We start from the raw sequence: 18,796 nt of genomic DNA on the forward strand, positions 1-18,796 counted from the left end.
GCATCTTATGTTGCTTCACACAGGAAAAACACACGCGACGAAACGTAATGATCAATTTTGTCCTCAATCTCACGCTATAACAGAAAAAGCTTTTGAACATCTGTAAACTCCGAGCGCTTCGCAGTAAGTGATATTTTCAATGAATCTTCGGATTGTTTTCAAGTTCAAGGATTGTAAATTACAATTTTATGAAAAACGAAGGTTGTTCTGTTATTTCAGTGTGAATCCTTGCATGCCTGCCAGTCGCTGGCGCCGCTTGTTGAAACTAAAACGAAAAAAAAAACTCTTTTAAGATTATCATTGGCTTCTTTTTCACCCCACCACTATTCTTAGCAACAAAGGTCGCCATTTCGTCTGTTTATTGCTCGCCAAAAACTATAAAATGCACTCAAAAGCCTAAAATCTAAAAAAAGTTTACATGAATCAACCAATCGAGCGAGCGAGCGAATGCCATTCCCCGCATCGTATCTATAACTCGCTCTTACGCATGCGCGCAACTCACGAGTTAAAAAACGGGTTTGCATTGTCACGCAATTTGGTCGGGACTGCGTTACAACCCAAGTAAACGTGAGTGAAGTACGTAGGCGACTCTCGGTCTGATAACCATTCCTAGATTATCAGATCTTTGAAATAGCTTCCTGACCAGGACAGTGTATTGCTTCAACAATCTGTGATTTAAGGGGGAATTAATTTCCTGTTGCTTCGAAAATAAACCGCAGAACCGGCTTCACCGGTATTGACACCTTAACCAATCAAATGTAAATTACGTAAAATAAAAAAAAAAAAAGAATCGTCAAAATTTATTACAGGAAGTCCGTCATAATACACTATTTCGGAATCTATCGATTGCCGGTGTAGTATTGTAGTGTGAACTAGCAAAGAATATGCGTCCAAAACCAGCTGAATCCGTAAGTAACAGCCTGTTCAAGTTGTACAATGACTGATTTTTGGTTCTAACTCCCGCTTCTCGATCGTTTAAATTCGTTTTGAGTTGGCATGCTGGTCAGGTCCGAGGCCCCTTTGTGACTTAATATATTACAATCTATCACCATGTACGTGATGGACAATCAATTTGGGTGATCAGTTCTTAACAGTCAGCAGAAAGTAACCTCCATGTTAACTTAATAATATAAGTTTGCTGTATCGCAACAAAGTAGACAGTTAAGCCATCAAACTTGATTATCAGACGTGAAAATGCGAACGATCTTCGCAGTAATGAACACTACTAAATAAGGCCTGAACGAAATTCAGGCCTGTACGGGATTTGAAATCATGACCTCTGCAATACTATTACAGCGCTCTACCAACTGAGCTAACAGGCAAGAATTGATTGTTAGAGTGTCGATGACGAGAATCATACTAAGCTTTACAACTAACAGGCAAGATATAACCGACTTCACTTCTGGTTTGAATCACAATCAGTCATCGCCGCTATTGTTGAAACATTGACTCCTTCCCGTGTGCCGTTGTTTGTTACAAGATATTTCACCAACTAACCCAAAAAAAAAAGAAACATATCAACATCGAGAGGAGAGTGGTGGTTAAGGTCAACTTTTAAGGCATCATGTGAACTTGATTGTATCAGATTAGAAATAAAAGTTTGATAAACTAAAGTTATGCGAGAAACATCAGGAGGATTGAGAGACTCTGAAGAAAAAGTTGATTGTGTTTTGTAATCATCTCTGAATGATCTGACAACAGAATACATTTGAAAAGAGGGTTCAAACCATTACTGCCCAAGAAAGATATATTACATCCCTTCAGACACAAATTATTATTGTAGATATATCAGAAAATTCTGTGCATTTAACAAAATACTTTTATTAGGTTTGCGTTTTGTGTCCTTTGGAGACCTTATTTCCATTTACACAGGTCTAAACTATCTGATAGGTATCCAGCACACAACAATTAAAGATTATGAGAGCTATAATTGTGGCAGAGATGCCAACCTCTGGAAATCTGAAATGTAGATGCTCTATTTTGGATGACACCTTCCCCCTTGTAAATTAACTTCCTGACTATGTCCCATTGGACACATTTAATTTCTAAATTTCCCACTGTAGGTAGTACTGTTGGATCCTTCACAGATCTATAGACCAGAAGAGGAGTACAGTGAATATAACGAGTTCATCATATCCAGAACTGATAAGACGGTTGAAGATTTTCGCAATTACAATGTCAACCTTCAAACTGACAAAGTTCATATGACATACAGAATGATGCATGAAAAGCAAACCATGACTTTTGTCAATGAAAAGGTTAGTTTAAGAACAGGCTGCTTGTAAAAGAATTAACTTGAATTACTTTAACTATGAACACCCATTTCTTAGATTGTCTATCTTTGATAGCATTATTGAATTGCCATTCAAACCTAATGGATAACTTTTTTCATTCTTGAATTATATTTATTTTATTTCAAATAATTGTTATGTTCTTTGAAAAAAAAAATGTTGTAGGGTTTGTTGGTAACACCAATCAGGTTTTGCTTTTAGGTGATTCCTCAGAAAAAAAGGTATAGATCAATTTTAAAAGCTTTCCTTGAATGTTCCTTACCAATATCTGTTTCAAAAATTGCAATAAAAAGATAGGTCACCATGCTTGTTTAAGAGATATGATGGGCCAAACTTACCCATTTATGCCGCCCTGTACTTGTGCTAATCATGCGTGTCATACATCAGTTCAGGGTACATTTTGCTGCAGCTAGAAGCAAGATTTTTTAATGTAACACAAAAACTTGATAATTAGGTAAAAAGTCTCCAGCACATGGAACAATTTGATATATAATTCGTGAGAAAATCACACAAATTTAAACTACATTGACTCAAAATGTTCTTTGATTTGTTCCTTTCAAGGTTGTAATTAGCATCCTTAAGTAACAGACTTCCTGCATGCTTTTAGCTTTATCTTTTTTTCCCTTTGAAGAATTTTTTTAAAATTTCCCCCATTTAAATGGGATAATTTGTTATCCAAAATTATGCAATAAAAAATGTAGGTCACCTCAAGAGCTACAGACCATTGTACCTCTTAACATGGTCCATGGATTGAAAAACAATACCATGTTCTTGGAAATGAGATTTTTATGCACAGTACAGGATGTGGGGTGCAAAACTGAGGAATTACTTTAACATTATTTTGCTAGCACCAATCAGATTGCAATATAGGGGCTCTCAGTATTTTGAAAAAGTTTGAAACAATTGTTGCTGGCATTCAAAGGTACTCCTTCTTGTCTTATAATTAAGATGTTATTTTGTCTGTTGCTTTTCTGGATATCAAATATGCCCACAGAGGCATGAGAAGAGTTCTAATGAGAGAGTGATAGATGAATATTGATTTTGTTCTGTTTAGAAAGAGCATTGGTGCTGTCTGAACAAGTTTAAAATGACCATCATGGACGCTGTGCACATGTTAGATGCTTTGGTGGATGAGAGTGACCCAGACACAGACTTACCCAATTCAGTACATGCCTTTCAAACTGCAGAGCGTATTCGTGTTGCCCATCCAGACAAAGACTGGTTTCACTTGATTGGTCTTCTTCATGACTTGGGAAAAGTTATGGCATTGTGGGGAGAGCCTCAGTACTGTGTTGTTGGAGATACTTTCCCTCTTGGCTGCAAATTTTCAGAAAGCATAGTCTTCCCTGAGACATTCGCAAACAATCCAGACACAAAAGTTCCAGAGTATAGGTATGCAAGATAACTATGATATGATGCACATTTAGCATTGTAGTGACAATTATCTCCCATTTATGAGACAATACACAACTTGCCCACTAATATTTTCTTTAACTTGTACATGTGTAAAAGTCGTCTCTTTTTTCACTTATCCAGTCTTCATTTAACTGCAGGTATGTTTTTGTTGAATATTTTTCAGCTCAAAATATGGTATTTATCAACCAAACTGTGGTCTGGACAACATCACAATGTCTTGGGGACATGATGGTATGGATTTATTTTTTTTAGCTCGGAGATTTGTTGATAATGATTTTAGGTTGGTCAAGGGAGACATTAATGACCAGGTTTTCTACCTCTTCTTGATATAAATGACAAAAACCTGTATAAGATAACTTAATACAACAATTAACATGACCTAAAGTGATCTTTATTCAAGATGAAGTAAGTCAAATGATTAAAAAGCATATTTGAAAGGAAAACTGAAGGCAAGATGTGTGATATCTACAAATAAATCAACGAAATGGGACATTTAACACTGTTGTGTTTGTATAGGTTATATCAAAATCCAAACTTTTCAGGTATACTGATGATATATTTTAAAACTTAAGAGGAGTTGAAGTTAAAAACTAACATCATTTACAATGATCCTGTTTCTAGAATATGGACTATTCAAGTGTTGATTACCTATTAGTAGAAGTTAAATATTAGAATGTCAAAGCTCCTAACCTTGTTTTTTTCCTTTGTAGAGTACATGTATCAGGTGTTAACTGGAAACAATTGCAAGCTTCCCAAAGAGGTTAGAGGGAAAAAATGGGGCAGCACACTGACTGCTTCCTTGTGAAACTCAAAGATGAAATATAATGATTTTTTAATGATTTCCACATGTCAAACTTAATCCTCTCACACACAGGGGTGAAATGTTTTCACCCTACAAGTTCTCAGGCTAAAATTATAAGAAACGAATGACAGACAGAAAAGAGAATTTTAAATCTAGATCTTGAAGGTAAAAGGATTGGGGCAAGTTTATGACAACCTTGTGACAAAGATGATGGACCAATTCATGTGACTCCAACATGTGGCACATAAATCAGATAACATAACAGCCTGCTACCATTGATAGTATAGTTTATGTTATGAACATGTAAATGAAGGTTACATAATAAGTGGTTACTGGCAACATTTAGGAAATTACTTTTTATTCTTAAAATTATATTTTCAGGTACTTATACTTAGATATTACTAGAGTTCTTATTATAAGATATTAATATGGATGGTTTGTGAAATGTTTCCAGGGGAAGATCCATTTTCATTTTAAGTTTTTTTTTCTTTTTGAAGGTAGCATGGCAATGAAAATTATGTCAGTTAGTGATTCAGAGAGAAATCATTTACAACTGTAACATTAACTGACTGGCCTGTACAAGGCTCTCATTAATTCACAGTGACTTATCATAAGTTAACTTACCAGTGCTCTAATTAAGTTAAAGATTTGATAATTTTTGACAAATGCAATATGTGCTTCAGCTTGATACTATGCACATGTTCTTTGCAGGGACTGTATATGATAAGGTATCATTCATTCTATCCTTGGCATTGCAATGGAGATTATAATTACCTTTGTAACAAGGAAGATATGGGAATGTTGAAATGGGTGAAAGAGTTCAAGTGAGTATTAATCAGTTTGATGGTGATTGGTAGCATTTGTAAACCATTTACATTGTTTTTTCCTGATACTTATTATTTAGCTCAACATAATCACAACATTCACATGACAACTAAGGACATTAGAAGAGCTGTCTCCTCATTCAGCATACTGATAAATAGAGTGCACTTTACAGGATAGCATTTTTTTACATTATGCCACCTTGAAAAAGCTGTCCATTAGGCATCAATCAACAAGCACATGTTCTATGAAGGGTGAAAATACAACAACCACCCATGAGATAATAATATTGGTATTCAGTCAAAAACCAAGCTCAAAATTTACTCTCTCTTTCTGTCTATATTAACCCAAAAAGTATGTCTTACTTGCAGTAGATTCTTCATGGCATAAGGGTTCATTATGCTTAGATTCAGTAGAATACACATTTCCAACTTGCAAGATTAATTTCCTTATGATACAGGGGTTCTTTATGTTTGTTTTCAATCAAAAACATATTTTCACCTTAATTTGTGGTGTCAAATTATTTTGTAGCAAATTTGACCTGTACTCAAAGTCTGATGCTATACCAGATGTGGAGGCTGTAACACCATACTATGAGGAATTGATAGCCAAGTACTGCCCAGGAGAGCTATCCTGGTGAATGAAACATGTCTGATACACAATAATCAACTAAAAGTTTTAATTTGAAAAGCAATGCTTCATCTAAATAATGAACAATTTTTCTCAAACCCCAAAGCATGTATGTTTGTCAAGTGTGGACCAGAAATATCAATTAAATTGGTACGGGCAATGATATAATAATAAGGCTTCGAGAAGGAGACATTTCAATCACTGGAAAGCTGTGGAAAGACTTACACTATAATCTGGAAAGTCATTAAAAATCAGAATGTAATTATTAAATCAATGAGTGATGCCTTGTGGACAGAGCCAAGTATTGTGTAGGTTTAACATATTGTTATACTTTGTTGCTTTATGCTTTCGTCAAGTTTTGACCATATTAATGCGTGTGAGCGAATGAGTGAATGAATGAATGAATGAGGCAGTGTGTGTAACTTTAAGTTTAGATAATCTCATATTTCAGAAGTAGAAGTACAGTTGAGAGGCTTTTGAAGTTAGGTATATTTACAGTTCTGTGGTCTTTTTTTTGTAGTATCTTTTGTACCATTGTCACTGAAGTAAACTATCCAAGGGTGTAGGGCTTTCTTTTAATAAAGAATTACTGTTAAAGAAATTACCAGAGGAATGTGTCTTGCATTGTTGAAATAATGACAGTTACCATGTTTTGCGTTGCCAACCTAAATTACTTCCTTTAGCTTTAACTTTTTCAAGAGAATCAAGCAGTTTTACATTTCTTAAGGAATGTTTTTAGTGTTGGACAAAAACTCACAAGTATAAATGGTAAATTTTTCGGTAAATTCAAGGATCTGGCGATATTAGCTGCACCTTTTCTCTCTCCTCTTTCAGGGGGCCATATGTTAACGTTTGACACCACTCTCCTTATAGGAATGTATATTCTCAAATTTGCAATGATATCGTGGCAATTAGTCCTTGAAAAAACTTTCGTTTCCTTTTGAAAACTTCAATGAATCACATGCAATACAAGATAATTTGGTTTTATCAACTGAGTTGACAGTTAAAATAGGCCACCATAAAGAGGAAGCTTACTCTTTACGGTGGCCTATTTACATCATCAACTCAGTTGTTAAAATCAAATTATCTTGTTGTGCTCCCCTATCGACGCAGCACCACAGTCTCTTGGTAACGTAATCCCTATAATTCATCGATATGTCTTCATTTTTTGTTTACTTACCAGCCTTGCAATCCCAGTATTGCCACTGTGTTGAGAGCGTTTTCTCTGAGTCAAGTCGAATTATAATAGGCGTTGAGCAGGCAGGACGAAAACGCCAAGGAAAATAGCGATTAACAAAATTAATTTTTTTTTTAGTTAGAATAGTTTGCCGTCGAGTTATCCACTTTCAGACTAAACAGATTTTGGTGATTTCACATTGTTGATTTTTAAAGGACGACTAAGAAAACTAATAGTTTCAAAACACACTTGCTGAGCTATTGTTTTACCCAGAAGATCTTTTGTTTTTGTTTTTGTTTTTTTTTTTTGCCACCTCTTCGTTGCTATCACCGTATGGGTACCTTATGATTTACCACTCGGTCGTATCATCAGCCTTAGATCCACTAACATGTGATATATGCATGACCATAATGCAGAGATTACTTGTTGTTGGTTCTGCAAAGAAATAACAAGCAATGATTTTAATGATGGACCAACTTACTTTCCACTCAACAAGCTAAGAGGGAAAGAACAGAGATATGTGATTCTCCCCATTCCCCACTCATCAGGCCGAGAAAGACTTGTGCCACATTGTTGCATTTATTTGGTGCACGGTTAGGATTTATATTGTTTATTCAGCAGATTTTCAAGTATAGTCGACATCATTCATAACACAATACTTAAATTTAAGCTACAATTCCAAAATTTGCTGACATCGCGAAAACTTTACGCAGTTTTTGACAAGACTGCCGAACAAGGGGAAAGTTTCTTTCGCGTTCGCTTTACAAGTGAGTTTGTCTTACTGTGCGTGAACTATGTTTGTAGTATTATAATTTTCCACCCGGCTTTGTTGGACCTTGCACTGTCACTGCTATACATGCACGATGGAGATATTTGGTTTCCAATTTACTGATGATTCAGTTTTTATCCGAATGATAGGTCTGTGGGATTTGCTTAGAGCGAGTAGATAGATGCATATTATTATATATTTGATTATGCTACAATATTTGTGGAGTGTGAGCTGGTAACTTGCCTTGCATAATTCAATTGTTATTGAGTTTATCAGATGTAGAGCAAAACTCACTCTTTAGCACATATTGTACTGTGTGCACATATGCATTATGACTTGATTGGTGGTTCGTTATATACAGATCTAGCTATTTCTTACGTAATATAATTATCTGGCACCCCAGGTGTAAGTCCAACACAAAACTCATTAGTAGCGACTCTGAAACTCATAAATTGATCAACTATCAGGTGAAAAATTTACTGCTAGGTTAGTGAGATTACTAGTTGAACACATTATCCAGAGAAGGCTTTGGGCCATTCATTTAAAAATTGTAACAAATGCGGGAACAATTGGTGCCTTTTGCTGTGGATTCATGCAGAATAAACAGACATGTTGATCACCATCCATTGTTAACCCTTTAACTCCCATTAGTGACCAAGACAGAATTTCTTCTTACAATATCAATACAGTATCAACCAAACAAGTGATGAGAAAAAAAGGAAAATATCGATTTGGAGATACTTAGTTGATCCCATACTAAATTCTCTAAACTAACATTATAAGATTTGTATGTCAGACAGTTAGGAGAATTACTAATGTGATCTGGGAGTGAAAGGGTTAAGAGATACTTATGCAGAAAGTACATTTGGATTCACTCAGCTGCACGCTCTTTAATACTTTTGATAAATAAATTGTATTCAATATATCAGGGTCTTTTCTATTTTATTTCTGTCAAGGTCAAGTTTTATTTCAAGATGGATCATAGACATTCTGAAAGTAAACGTTATGCACATATACAGGATTCTGTTGGTGTGTCTGTGGCCCAATCCAATGGAGAAGAAGGTGTCATGAACACTGGATATTACACATTACCAGCATGTCGTTTTACAATCCTGGTTCAGGTGTTGTTATTTACTGACTTGGTGTCCTCTGTTGCACTGTGGCTTTGTGGTGGAGACAATGGGTACTTGGAGGACAATGTGATGCAATTCAAGATAAAAGACTCGGTGTTTGACTTGGCGGCAATAGCATTTGTGAAGTGCAGCATTCTCTTCTTTTCTTATCACTGGTTAGAAAAATTGTCCATGAAGCAGATTGATTACCCTTATGACAGAAAACTTGCATCAAGGAAATGCTGGTGCCATTTTCTTGCAATTTTTTTGAGTCTCGGGTCTCTTGCTTACAGTGTAACAAAAGGTGTTCTTATTTATAAAGTAAGATCACAGAAAGAGCATAAACTCCATCCAACTTACTTTGCCCTGGTCATAAGTGCTGTCGCATTTTCCTTCTTGGAAACTGTGTTTGCACTCAGTAGTTTTGTTGCTATGAGACGACTGAAATTGCTGCGAATTCTTCATACTCCTAATGATACTGAAGCCAAAAGGAAGCCAAAGGTCAATTTAGGAAGATTGATGACTCTGGCCAAACCAGTAAGTGTTTTAGTTGATTTTGTAAACATTTCTTTTTAATGTATTCATTCAAGAAACTTTTTTTGGTGAAATATCTAGCAATTTACTTTTGCTGGCTGGTCCTTTAAGGACATTTAGACTTTGCGTAACATGTTCATGTTAATTTCTTTGGCATGAATGAGTTAACAACTCAATGAAGTTGGTTTTGTTGTGTAAAATTATTCATAATTCTAACCAAATTTAAATATATTGAAAAGGATATAAAAACACATGTCAGGGTGATATGTGCATGGTGTTCATCAGAGTTTTATTCAGAAATACTAAAGGTAATAAAATATGATGTCAGTAATTTTCATATTTACAAGCTCCCGTTTTGTTTTCCAAACTTACATGCATTTGTTAATTTACAGGAACTTCTGTTACTGTTGATAGCATCTTTGGCTTTGTTGGCATCCAGTGGGGCGCAAATTGCAGCTCCTTTCTTTTTTGGTAAAGTAATTCAGGCAGCAACAGAGAAAGGCATGAGTAAGTGAATGGTGATGTATATAGTTAACATTTGAGGAATACTTTTATGAAAATGGTTCACAATAGCAGATTATTGGAGATTTGTCTATGTTCAGCATTAATTTATCCAGAGGGAGAGGGAATAAGGAGGGTTGGGTGAGGATCAGGGTTAGGGTTTAGGGTCAGTTTGCCATTAGCAGGCAGAACAGTCAGATGGGAAACAAAATAAGCTGACAAACAAACAGTAGCCATTCTAAAGTTTAAATAGCTGCTCCTGTTACCCTGAGGTTACCCAGTGGAGGAGCCTTGATCTACTTGACCCGTAGCTGGGAGCTGCTGGCTGCAAAGTAAACCATAGTAGTTATATGGTAAGAATATAACAATGTCATAACCAGTATGTCAATGTTGTGAATTTCTTTTTCATCACAGAGCATTTAAATGAGACCATCATGATCCTTGCCCTTGTCTACCTTGGTGGTGCATTTGCTGCTTTGGTAAGAGCTTGGCTCTTTACCTTAGCTGGTCAGCGGCTTGTGGCTAGGATAAGAAAGAAGGCAAGAATCTTTCTTTACATAATTTAGAACATTACTTGTAATAACTGCAATCAATCAATCTAAAGTTGGTTGGATTTTCAGTTTTCTTTACATGTCAAGTACTTTGCACATACTAAGGAAAGTATCAATGCCTGTGTTTTAATTTCATGTTTAACCTGAAATTCTTATCTAATTTCTTTACTCAGCTGTTTAATGCTATTATGTGTCAAGAAGTGGCATTTTTTGACAATAACCGGTAAGAAAAACATTTAGTTTCTTATAAATAACGAAATGATGTGTGGAACAAGATAAAAAATAACTCGAGTTATTAACTCAGTTGATATTTTAATTTGCCCAGTGTAAATAATAAATTCATTGATAAGATTATTTGATTCACTCCTCACCTCCTTCATTAACAGACTGATTGAGGGACCATCTTTCTTTTAATTGTAACAATAAATAAATTAGAGTAACATTAATTTAGTATAAGGACCAATTTCATTGGTGAATTTGGTAAAACATTCAATGAATTAAGATAATACACTGATTGATTGAGAGTCATTTTCCTGACTGTGTGCTCATAGGACTGGTGAACTTATCAACCGACTGTCATCAGATACTCAAGTCATTCAAAATGCCCTAACAGTGAGTGGTGTAACTGGTTTATTTGGACTTTTTTTGTTGCTTAATGTTATGAAATATATATTCACACAAACCCTATAAAGCTCTGACCTGCTTTTGTTCCATTGATTATGATTCATTCATTAATAAACTCAATTTCTCCAAATCAATTTCAAGATTAAAATAAAGTTATCTACTAGGGACATCTTTGTCAGGAATTTCTCAGTCAGAATGTTAGCAATCAATCAATAGGTCACATTTCTACCATAGGACCTTTCCTCTTATTTTCAGTTACTAACTGAAGGTAGTAATATGTGAACTGATAAATTTTTGCAAGGAAATATAATGCAGATGAAGAAAATAGAGTTATTGAATGATTGTGTTCATTTTTTTTGAAGGTGAATGTCTCCATGTTACTGCGGTACATATTCCAGATCATTGGCTCCTTGGTTTTTATGTTTACTCTGAGTGCCAAGTTGACTGCAGTTCTTATATCTGTTGTTCCCATTGTGGGAATTGGTGCTCAGCAATATGGTGGGTTAGCTGAGTTATGAAACTTTTAATTGTTATTGCCTAAGGAATACTGAGTACCTTCTGAAAAGGAAACTGATGATTGATTTGAAAAGCTTGCTGGTCAAAAAAAGTTCATTTTTAACGTAATATGTCTATAACGGTGTCACTTTGTGCTAGTTTGTGAGACAGAAAACTACCCTTCTGGTTGGAAAATGAGGTTTAGCTATGGAGAAAACCCTACCCTGTTTCGCTCCATTCCAGTTCAGTTCTAAAAATGGTTACTTTTCTCTTTCAACTGTGAAGTAGGTAAAATTCTAGATCCCTAGTAAAACTGGGAAGCTTTGAACAATTTGTTTCCTCATCATTGGAAATTGTTGAAAGTGGCACTATAATTGTTTCCTGGTGATTTAGGAAGTTATGTACAAAGATTAAGGAAGAAATTTCAAGATGAGTTAGCCGCAGCTTCTGCTACTGCAGAAGAATCAATTGGGAACATACGTACAGTGCGATCATTCTCTCAAGAGCGTAAAGCCATGGGAAACTATGGGACCGATATTGATAAGAGTTACAAAGTTGGAGCGAAACTTGCCCTTTTTTCAGGTACAGGATGGTTTTTCTTTTTTGCATGATGAGACAGTTTTAGTTTTTTTTATTATTTATTTACTTATTTTTACAAAATCTGCTTTTAAGTTGCTTCAGTCTATAAGCCCCTTGTTGTAAGGGTAATAGTCAAGAATGGATTTTCTTTTGAGAAGACTAGAAAGTTTTGTTTATTTTGCAATGGAGAAATGAGAAGCAATGAAACATCATAGAGGTATACCTTTTTGGTCAGTACAACAACTACGAGGATAGAAATTATTATTTATAATTAGTAGTTTGGGTAAATAGTTGATTTTTGTATCCATTCTGGGTAAAAATCGGGAATCAAATAAATCCAGACCATTTTTTGATCTTGCCTACTTCTGTATAACGAGAATTTTCTTTGTAAGTCAAGGAGAGTCACTGTCAGTGATGCTTTTTTTAACATTCAATATTCTATTTTACCTGCAGGTTTATTTCAAGGTGTCATTGGTATTATTGGTCAGGTTTGTTACTTGAAGTAGAACTGTGCTTGTGTAAGCTTCTTTTATGTCTTTCATATCTTAGGAATCATTCTGTTTTTCAAGTTTTATTACACATTCCCTAAGGAGGAAAAACATTTTTCAGTTGTAATTATTGTTTATATCGACTGCTGATTGTTTGTAATTTACATGTTAGGGTGCTGTTGTGTTGGTCTTGTGGTATGGTGGTAATCTAGTCAATCATGGTGAACTTAATGTTGGAATTTTAACAGGTAAATTAATTGAAAATTAATTTTAAGGACATGATTGGGTTATTTACTCCTCACTATGAATACCAAACTAATTAATTAATTTGGCAATTATAATTGGTCATCATTAATAACAATATGAATATTCATCTTATTGTTTCCAAGCATTTATGCTGTACACTTTAAATGTGGCCATGGCATTTGCCTTCCTCTCATCTCTGTATGGAGACTTTATGCAGGTTGGTCTAGACTAGTTCAAATTTAAACCATTTCCCCTTCCCCCTCCAGTCTATTGTTGTGTTGCCCTTTGGGTTAACCCTGATTGCATTTCATAGAGACAATGCACACATGCAGCATTTCCATTCTACCATTGCTGGTAGCCTTAGATGCCCAAGGGGCCACTGCAATTAAAGAAAAATTGTTTAAAGTGGAAAAAGTGTAGCTGAATTCTATTTAAATTTTCAGTTTCTATTTCACTTCTTATTCAATTTTTTTTCATTATTGTGATGATCTGAAAAATGTAGGGCAACTTCAGTTGAATTAACATTGGCACAACTCATTAATGGAATTTCTTAACCTTCATAGAATTTGTTTTTTCAGGCTGTTGGTGCATCAGTGCGCATGTTTCAGCTGATGGATCGCTTACCTGCTATAAATGTGGAAGGAGGACAAAAACTTCACTCTGTTAATCAAAGTAAGTGTCAAGTGTGAGGCATGTATTTACTAATATTTTCAACTAAAAGTGATTGTCCTGCTGGAACATAATGCTGATTCACTGATGAAAATTAATTGAATGTCATTAATAATCCAAAAGAAAAATTAGAAATAAACACACACGAAAAAAAGAGCACAAACCTTGAAAGAAAATGCAAGCCTTAATGATCTTCAAATTCCCACCAGGTGCCATATTAAGTCTAGATTTTTGCACTTGTTTCATTCAACTGGTTCTCAGAGGGGTAGGAGAAATGAATTTGTTAACAACAGAATGTTAATCACAGAAGAGGATTTTTATTTTGATGACATTTCCATCTATACTTTTTTGCTTGTTCATGGTATGGTTTATTCCTATTCGTCAGTTGATACATTTTAAGTTGAATTGTCTATTGAGGGTTAGTTAAAGCTTTGTTTTGAAGTAAATTTCCTAAAAATCCTCTCATAAACTAAGTTCCATTTGTAATGATAGTCACTGTCCAGAATTTTTTTAAAACTTTTTTTCCTTGAAGCAATCCAGTTTCAAGAAGTCTGCTTTGCTTACCCATCAAGACCAGATACTGATGTTCTCAAGGTAAAGTCATCACTATTTTGAGAAAAATACCAAGATTTCCTTAGAAGTGAACCTGTGTGTTATTAAGCATCTGAAAACCTATTGAAAACTGATTATAAATACATTTTGTGACTTCACATTTGTCAGGAGATGTCATTTCAACTAAGACCTGGTCAGACTGTGGCACTTGTTGGACCTTCTGGTGGTGGAAAGTCAACAGTGATAAGCCTAATTGAGAGGTTCTATGATCCAAAGTCAGGCATCATCACCATTGGTTGGTGTTAAATATTGTCCTTTGATGGACTTTCTGCCTCTCACTAGTGATGAGGAAGATGGTTTTACTGATTAAAGATCTTGTAGTTTGCAACACTGAACTGTACACCATCAGATAACAGCCATGTCTGCACATTGTTCTGGTCAGCTCTCAAAAATTTTGGAGGGCTTGTATAATTCAAGGGCTTGTTTGTTTTATTGTTAAAAAAAAAATTTGGAGTCAAACTTGTTCTTGATCATGTCATAGGAGGAACAAACTTGGCTGAACTGGACCTGTTTTGGATGAGACGCAAGATTGCCCTTGTAAGCCAGGAACCAGTTTTGTTTGCCACAACTATAGCTGGTAATATTGCTTATGGACGTGATGCCACTTTAGAAGAGGTTGGTACACTATTATATCAAGGTGTCTTTCATATCAAGTATCTTTATATTAGCTGCCTCAACTATACCCTACAGATCTCTAACAGAAACTTGTGGCATAATGCTCACCTGAAGGCATAGGGTGGCTGCTGAAGTTAAACCATCCAATGTGGGCAGTGAAATAGAATTGCTTGCTTGTGAATTACTACTATGTTTTATTATCTTTCCTCTCTCTGTCCATAGATAGAGGAAGTTGCAAGGCAAGCTAATGCTCATGCCTTTATCGCAGCATTTGAGGTAATATACCACTCACTCACTCAGTTGATCAGAATATTTATAAATGTAAAACAAACATCATAGTAATGGATTGTTCAATTAAACCATAGGAAGGATATCAGACTCAGGTTGGTGAGCGTGGTGTGAAGTTGTCCGGAGGTCAAAAGCAGCGGGTAGCTATTGCAAGAGCTCTTCTGATGAACCCTGATATTCTCCTACTGGATGAGGTATGTCTTGCTTTGAGGATTGTTCAATTTTTTCCCTATTAAGAGTAGAAAGGAGGAAAGGACATTGCCATGCTATGTTCCTGAAATGTTTTGCTTGTTATTTGCAAAAGTTATGCAAGCATATACTTTGTGTAATCCCAGGAAAATAACTGCTGTGGATTTCCATTTTGAATCATCTTTTTAGGCAACAAGTGCTTTGGATGCTGAAAGTGAACATTTTGTGAAGGAAGCAATTGATCGGGCCATGAAGAACAGAACAGTTCTAGTAATAGCACATAGGTTGTCTACTGTGCGCAATGCTGACCAGGTTTGTTTTAAAAGAATGTTTTAAAAACCTTGGTTTGAACTCTACTTGAAGATATTTCTTTCTTTTAATGATTTTACTTTATACAGTACAAATTATGTACAATTTTTAGTGTCTTCATCAGATTGAGATACCCACTTGATGAAAAAAAATTTTCATTTTAGCTTATTCCTTCAAATCCTTTAGGAACAAGGAAATATACCCTTTTGTATTGAGAATCCACAAGCAAACATCTGTTTTGGAACACAATTTGTTAGGCAATTTCCATTCCTTATAAAGATAAACTGTTAACCTTTTCTACAGGTATTGGTCATTGATAAAGGCCAGATTGTTGAGCGAGGTACCCACGAGGACTTGCTGGCTAGTGAAGGTGTTTACAAGAAACTTGTGTTGCGACAGCTGAGTACATCCCAAGGTGCCTCTGTAGTAGATGTTGAGGGTTTTGACCCAGATCATTTGGAGACAGGCGAACCTCCCATTGATGAAGAGGAAGAATCCTAGTTAAACTTTTACAGTTCAACTAGAATCTTGTTGTTTCTTCTGTGATCTTTTTTAACAGCAAACATTTTAGACATACAACAATAAAAAAGTAGTGAAAAGTAGTTGTCCTAAGTGTAGGACAAACAGCTCCAAACACCCAACTGACCAAGAGTATTGCTGGGAAGGATCTCTGTGCTATTGTGTAACCCAATTTGTACAAAACTTAATTAATGCTTCTGTTAGACAACTATTGACCATATTTCTACACTGCGACTATTATTGTTACGAAAATATAAAGGTCAATATTTAGAGGGAGCATAACCGATCACTGATTCAGAGTCATTAATTAGTAGTTGTGCTGTGATCTGTGTTTTGCCTCTGATACCTGTAAGACATTAATTTTTGAAGTTATTTTTTATTCAAAAACTTATTGGTTGTTTAATACTTAAACTTAGAAGAATAATGTAACTCAGGACTAAGTGTGCAGGTTCACTGTAGGATAGTGCTGGTGTCATTCCTTTAGGTCATTCCATAAGGTCACATTAATTGAAATGTTACACTGTTAGTACGTAAATGCAGAATATTGTTTTTTATTAGGAAATAATGATAAATAATCGGCTCTGTGGAAAATTTATTGTCATAAGTCATCAGTGGGGAACAAGGCAGCATAATCCAGACTCTCCCTTGCTACATCTGGAAGGGTTCAGTTGTTGCCTGTGCCATCTTGTTTACTTCACTAATTTTCTTTCAAATCCACCTAATAGAATGCATTTGTATGAGCACAAATATTTGATAGCTTAGGGTATGTCTCATCAATTGGCCATGATATAAATTACTCTGATAAGTGTTTTCCCTGATGTTGCCAGCATCTCAAGGGAGCATACCACAATCTGCACATAATAAGAGTGCGGACTTTTAATAAAAAGAGTTACATCTTTGAGAATTTCTCCATTCTTTGTAATGTTCTAAATAAGGCTGAGCCAGAACAGACACAATTCATTGGCTCTCCAATTTCTTTGTAATTTTGTGTTTTAAAGAAGTTCACGGCCTTGACTGCACTTTCAAGTCTTATTGGTCTTAATCTTCTTTGCCTGAGTTCTTGTTCCATTGCACTTAACATTTTCCCACCAAAACCTTGTCCCTGTAAAATTAAACCCATATCAATTAAAATAACTTGCCTAGTAGCCACTTCTTGGAGACCTGCAATCATCCTTGATATGACCGAAAGCAATATAGAATACCAGTATGTTGGAGACATGGTTAAATGGGAACTAAATTTTTCTTACTTGGAATTTTCCTTTGACAAAAATAAAGTTAATCCAGTGGAAATAATGTTCATTTGCTGTATCTTCAACACTATCCTTTGCCAGTTTGGCACAGATTACACAGACAACTGGATCTAAAAGGGAGAAACACAAACATCCTGCTTTACAAATGGTCTAATCACCATTTTTTCAAGGTCATCACTTGTGGTGAAGTACTAAATTCAAGGTTCGCTGAAGATCTGGATAAAGAGGGCAAGATTCTAAAAAACACTGTGGTGCTACATCAGTGGGAGAGTATAACAGTATAACAAAATACGAGTTCTGTGAACCAGCGTGGCAGAGAAAAAGAGACCACACATGAGAGAAAAGATGGCCAGACAAAGTAACTGTTCCAGCCAAAAGTAATTCAAGTTTGCCACGAATAAAAGAGCGCAAGTATATAGGAGTTTTCACCTTGGTACGAATAAGGTCTCGTGACGTGCCACTGAATTAACAGCAGTTCAAGCTTTCTGTTCTAACAAATAAAGTTATATTAGGTCTTATCGTGCCTTTTTCGTCCAGTTTCTCTCCAAACATCACCAAGTCGTCGTCTTGTGGCTCCATTGATTCTCCACAAGTATCTCTGGCAACCTGACGAAACTTCCTTCTGTTCTTCGTGTTTAATTGTACTTGATAGATATGGAAGCCATGCTCAATCCAGTCACTGAAAAACAAAAATAAATAAAAAAATAAAAAAGATGGCAACGAAAAATTTATGCTTAATAGTTATCTATACGTTTTGGGAGCATCAGCAGTATTCAACACAACATTATGTCTAGATAAGAGACCTCCATCAAGTAAAGAACTCCTCTATGATTAAGTTTATATCGCATAACGTTGTCACCGGTGAAAAGACTAAAGTGCCTCGATATTTTAATAATAAAACAAACTTGTTTCTTATTCTTACCTCATCCTCGCACTTAGATTCCTGAGACAGAGCGGCTAAAAGCGTAAACTACGTTTAATTGTCTGCCAATGATTCGTCCGCCATGATGAAAAACATTGGCACCCAGGTCTTCCGACACCCTCGGCGGTAAAAAACCCTCGCAGCACAGTGGGGCCGAGCAAATAAATTAAAAAGAATTCCAAGAGACACTCAACGTTTTAAAGCCAAACTGATAGAGGGCTCGATCACAGTCTCTTCATAGAGCACTGAAAAGAAATCTATTGATTAAAGGATAAATTTCTCAAGGGTTTTCCTCTGAAAGACTATTGCCTTCGTCTTTGTTCTGGAAAACGACCTGAGGAAAATATTTGCATTTTTAGTTCAATCCAACTTTGAAAGAGGTTGAG

At 35.5% G+C, this 18,796-nt stretch overlaps 3 protein-coding genes across 5 annotated transcripts; 2 read left to right on the plus strand and 1 right to left on the minus strand.

Moving 5' to 3' along the window:
* Positions 1 to 757: 757 nt before the first annotated feature.
* Positions 758 to 6,562, plus strand: LOC113668898 (inositol oxygenase). 3 transcript variants are annotated; one of them, XM_027184873.2, is made up of 7 exons: positions 758 to 908; positions 2,064 to 2,258; positions 3,346 to 3,683; positions 3,871 to 3,938; positions 4,418 to 4,467; positions 5,221 to 5,333; positions 5,863 to 6,562. In XM_027184873.2, the coding sequence occupies exons 1-7, from the start codon at positions 885 to 887 to the stop codon at positions 5,969 to 5,971; spliced, it is 897 nt and encodes a 298-aa protein (XP_027040674.2). In that variant the 5' UTR covers positions 758 to 884; the 3' UTR covers positions 5,972 to 6,562. The 3 variants fall into 3 exon arrangements, with proteins under 3 accessions (XP_027040674.2, XP_089046664.1, XP_089046663.1); XM_089190538.1 differs by lacking the exon at positions 758 to 908 and adding an exon at positions 1,062 to 1,379; XM_089190537.1 differs by lacking the exon at positions 758 to 908 and adding an exon at positions 1,066 to 1,319.
* A 968-nt stretch (positions 6,563 to 7,530) lies between these two features.
* Positions 7,531 to 17,139, plus strand: LOC113668896 (uncharacterized). The gene is made up of 19 exons (XM_027184870.2): positions 7,531 to 7,905; positions 8,864 to 9,556; positions 9,946 to 10,060; positions 10,469 to 10,593; positions 10,779 to 10,828; positions 11,157 to 11,217; positions 11,592 to 11,727; positions 12,118 to 12,306; positions 12,757 to 12,791; positions 12,964 to 13,039; positions 13,181 to 13,254; positions 13,616 to 13,709; positions 14,239 to 14,300; positions 14,427 to 14,553; positions 14,800 to 14,933; positions 15,156 to 15,209; positions 15,299 to 15,415; positions 15,600 to 15,722; positions 16,023 to 17,139. The coding sequence occupies exons 2-19, from the start codon at positions 8,882 to 8,884 to the stop codon at positions 16,218 to 16,220; spliced, it is 2,445 nt and encodes an 814-aa protein (XP_027040671.2). The 5' UTR covers positions 7,531 to 7,905; positions 8,864 to 8,881; the 3' UTR covers positions 16,221 to 17,139.
* On the minus strand, positions 15,768 to 18,533 carry LOC113668901 (uncharacterized). Its single transcript, XM_027184876.2, has 4 exons — positions 18,411 to 18,533; positions 18,013 to 18,167; positions 17,486 to 17,598; positions 15,768 to 17,340 (listed from the first exon to the last, which is right to left on the minus strand). The coding sequence occupies exons 1-4, from the start codon at positions 18,413 to 18,415 to the stop codon at positions 17,128 to 17,130; spliced, it is 486 nt and encodes a 161-aa protein (XP_027040677.2). The 5' UTR covers positions 18,416 to 18,533; the 3' UTR covers positions 15,768 to 17,127.
* Positions 18,534 to 18,796: the final 263 nt, after the last annotated feature.

The sequence above is a fragment of the Pocillopora damicornis genome, chromosome 12, assembly GCF_964200805.1.
Source record: "Pocillopora damicornis chromosome 12, jaPocDami1.2, whole genome shotgun sequence".
Lineage (NCBI taxonomy): Eukaryota > Metazoa > Cnidaria > Anthozoa > Scleractinia > Pocilloporidae > Pocillopora > Pocillopora damicornis.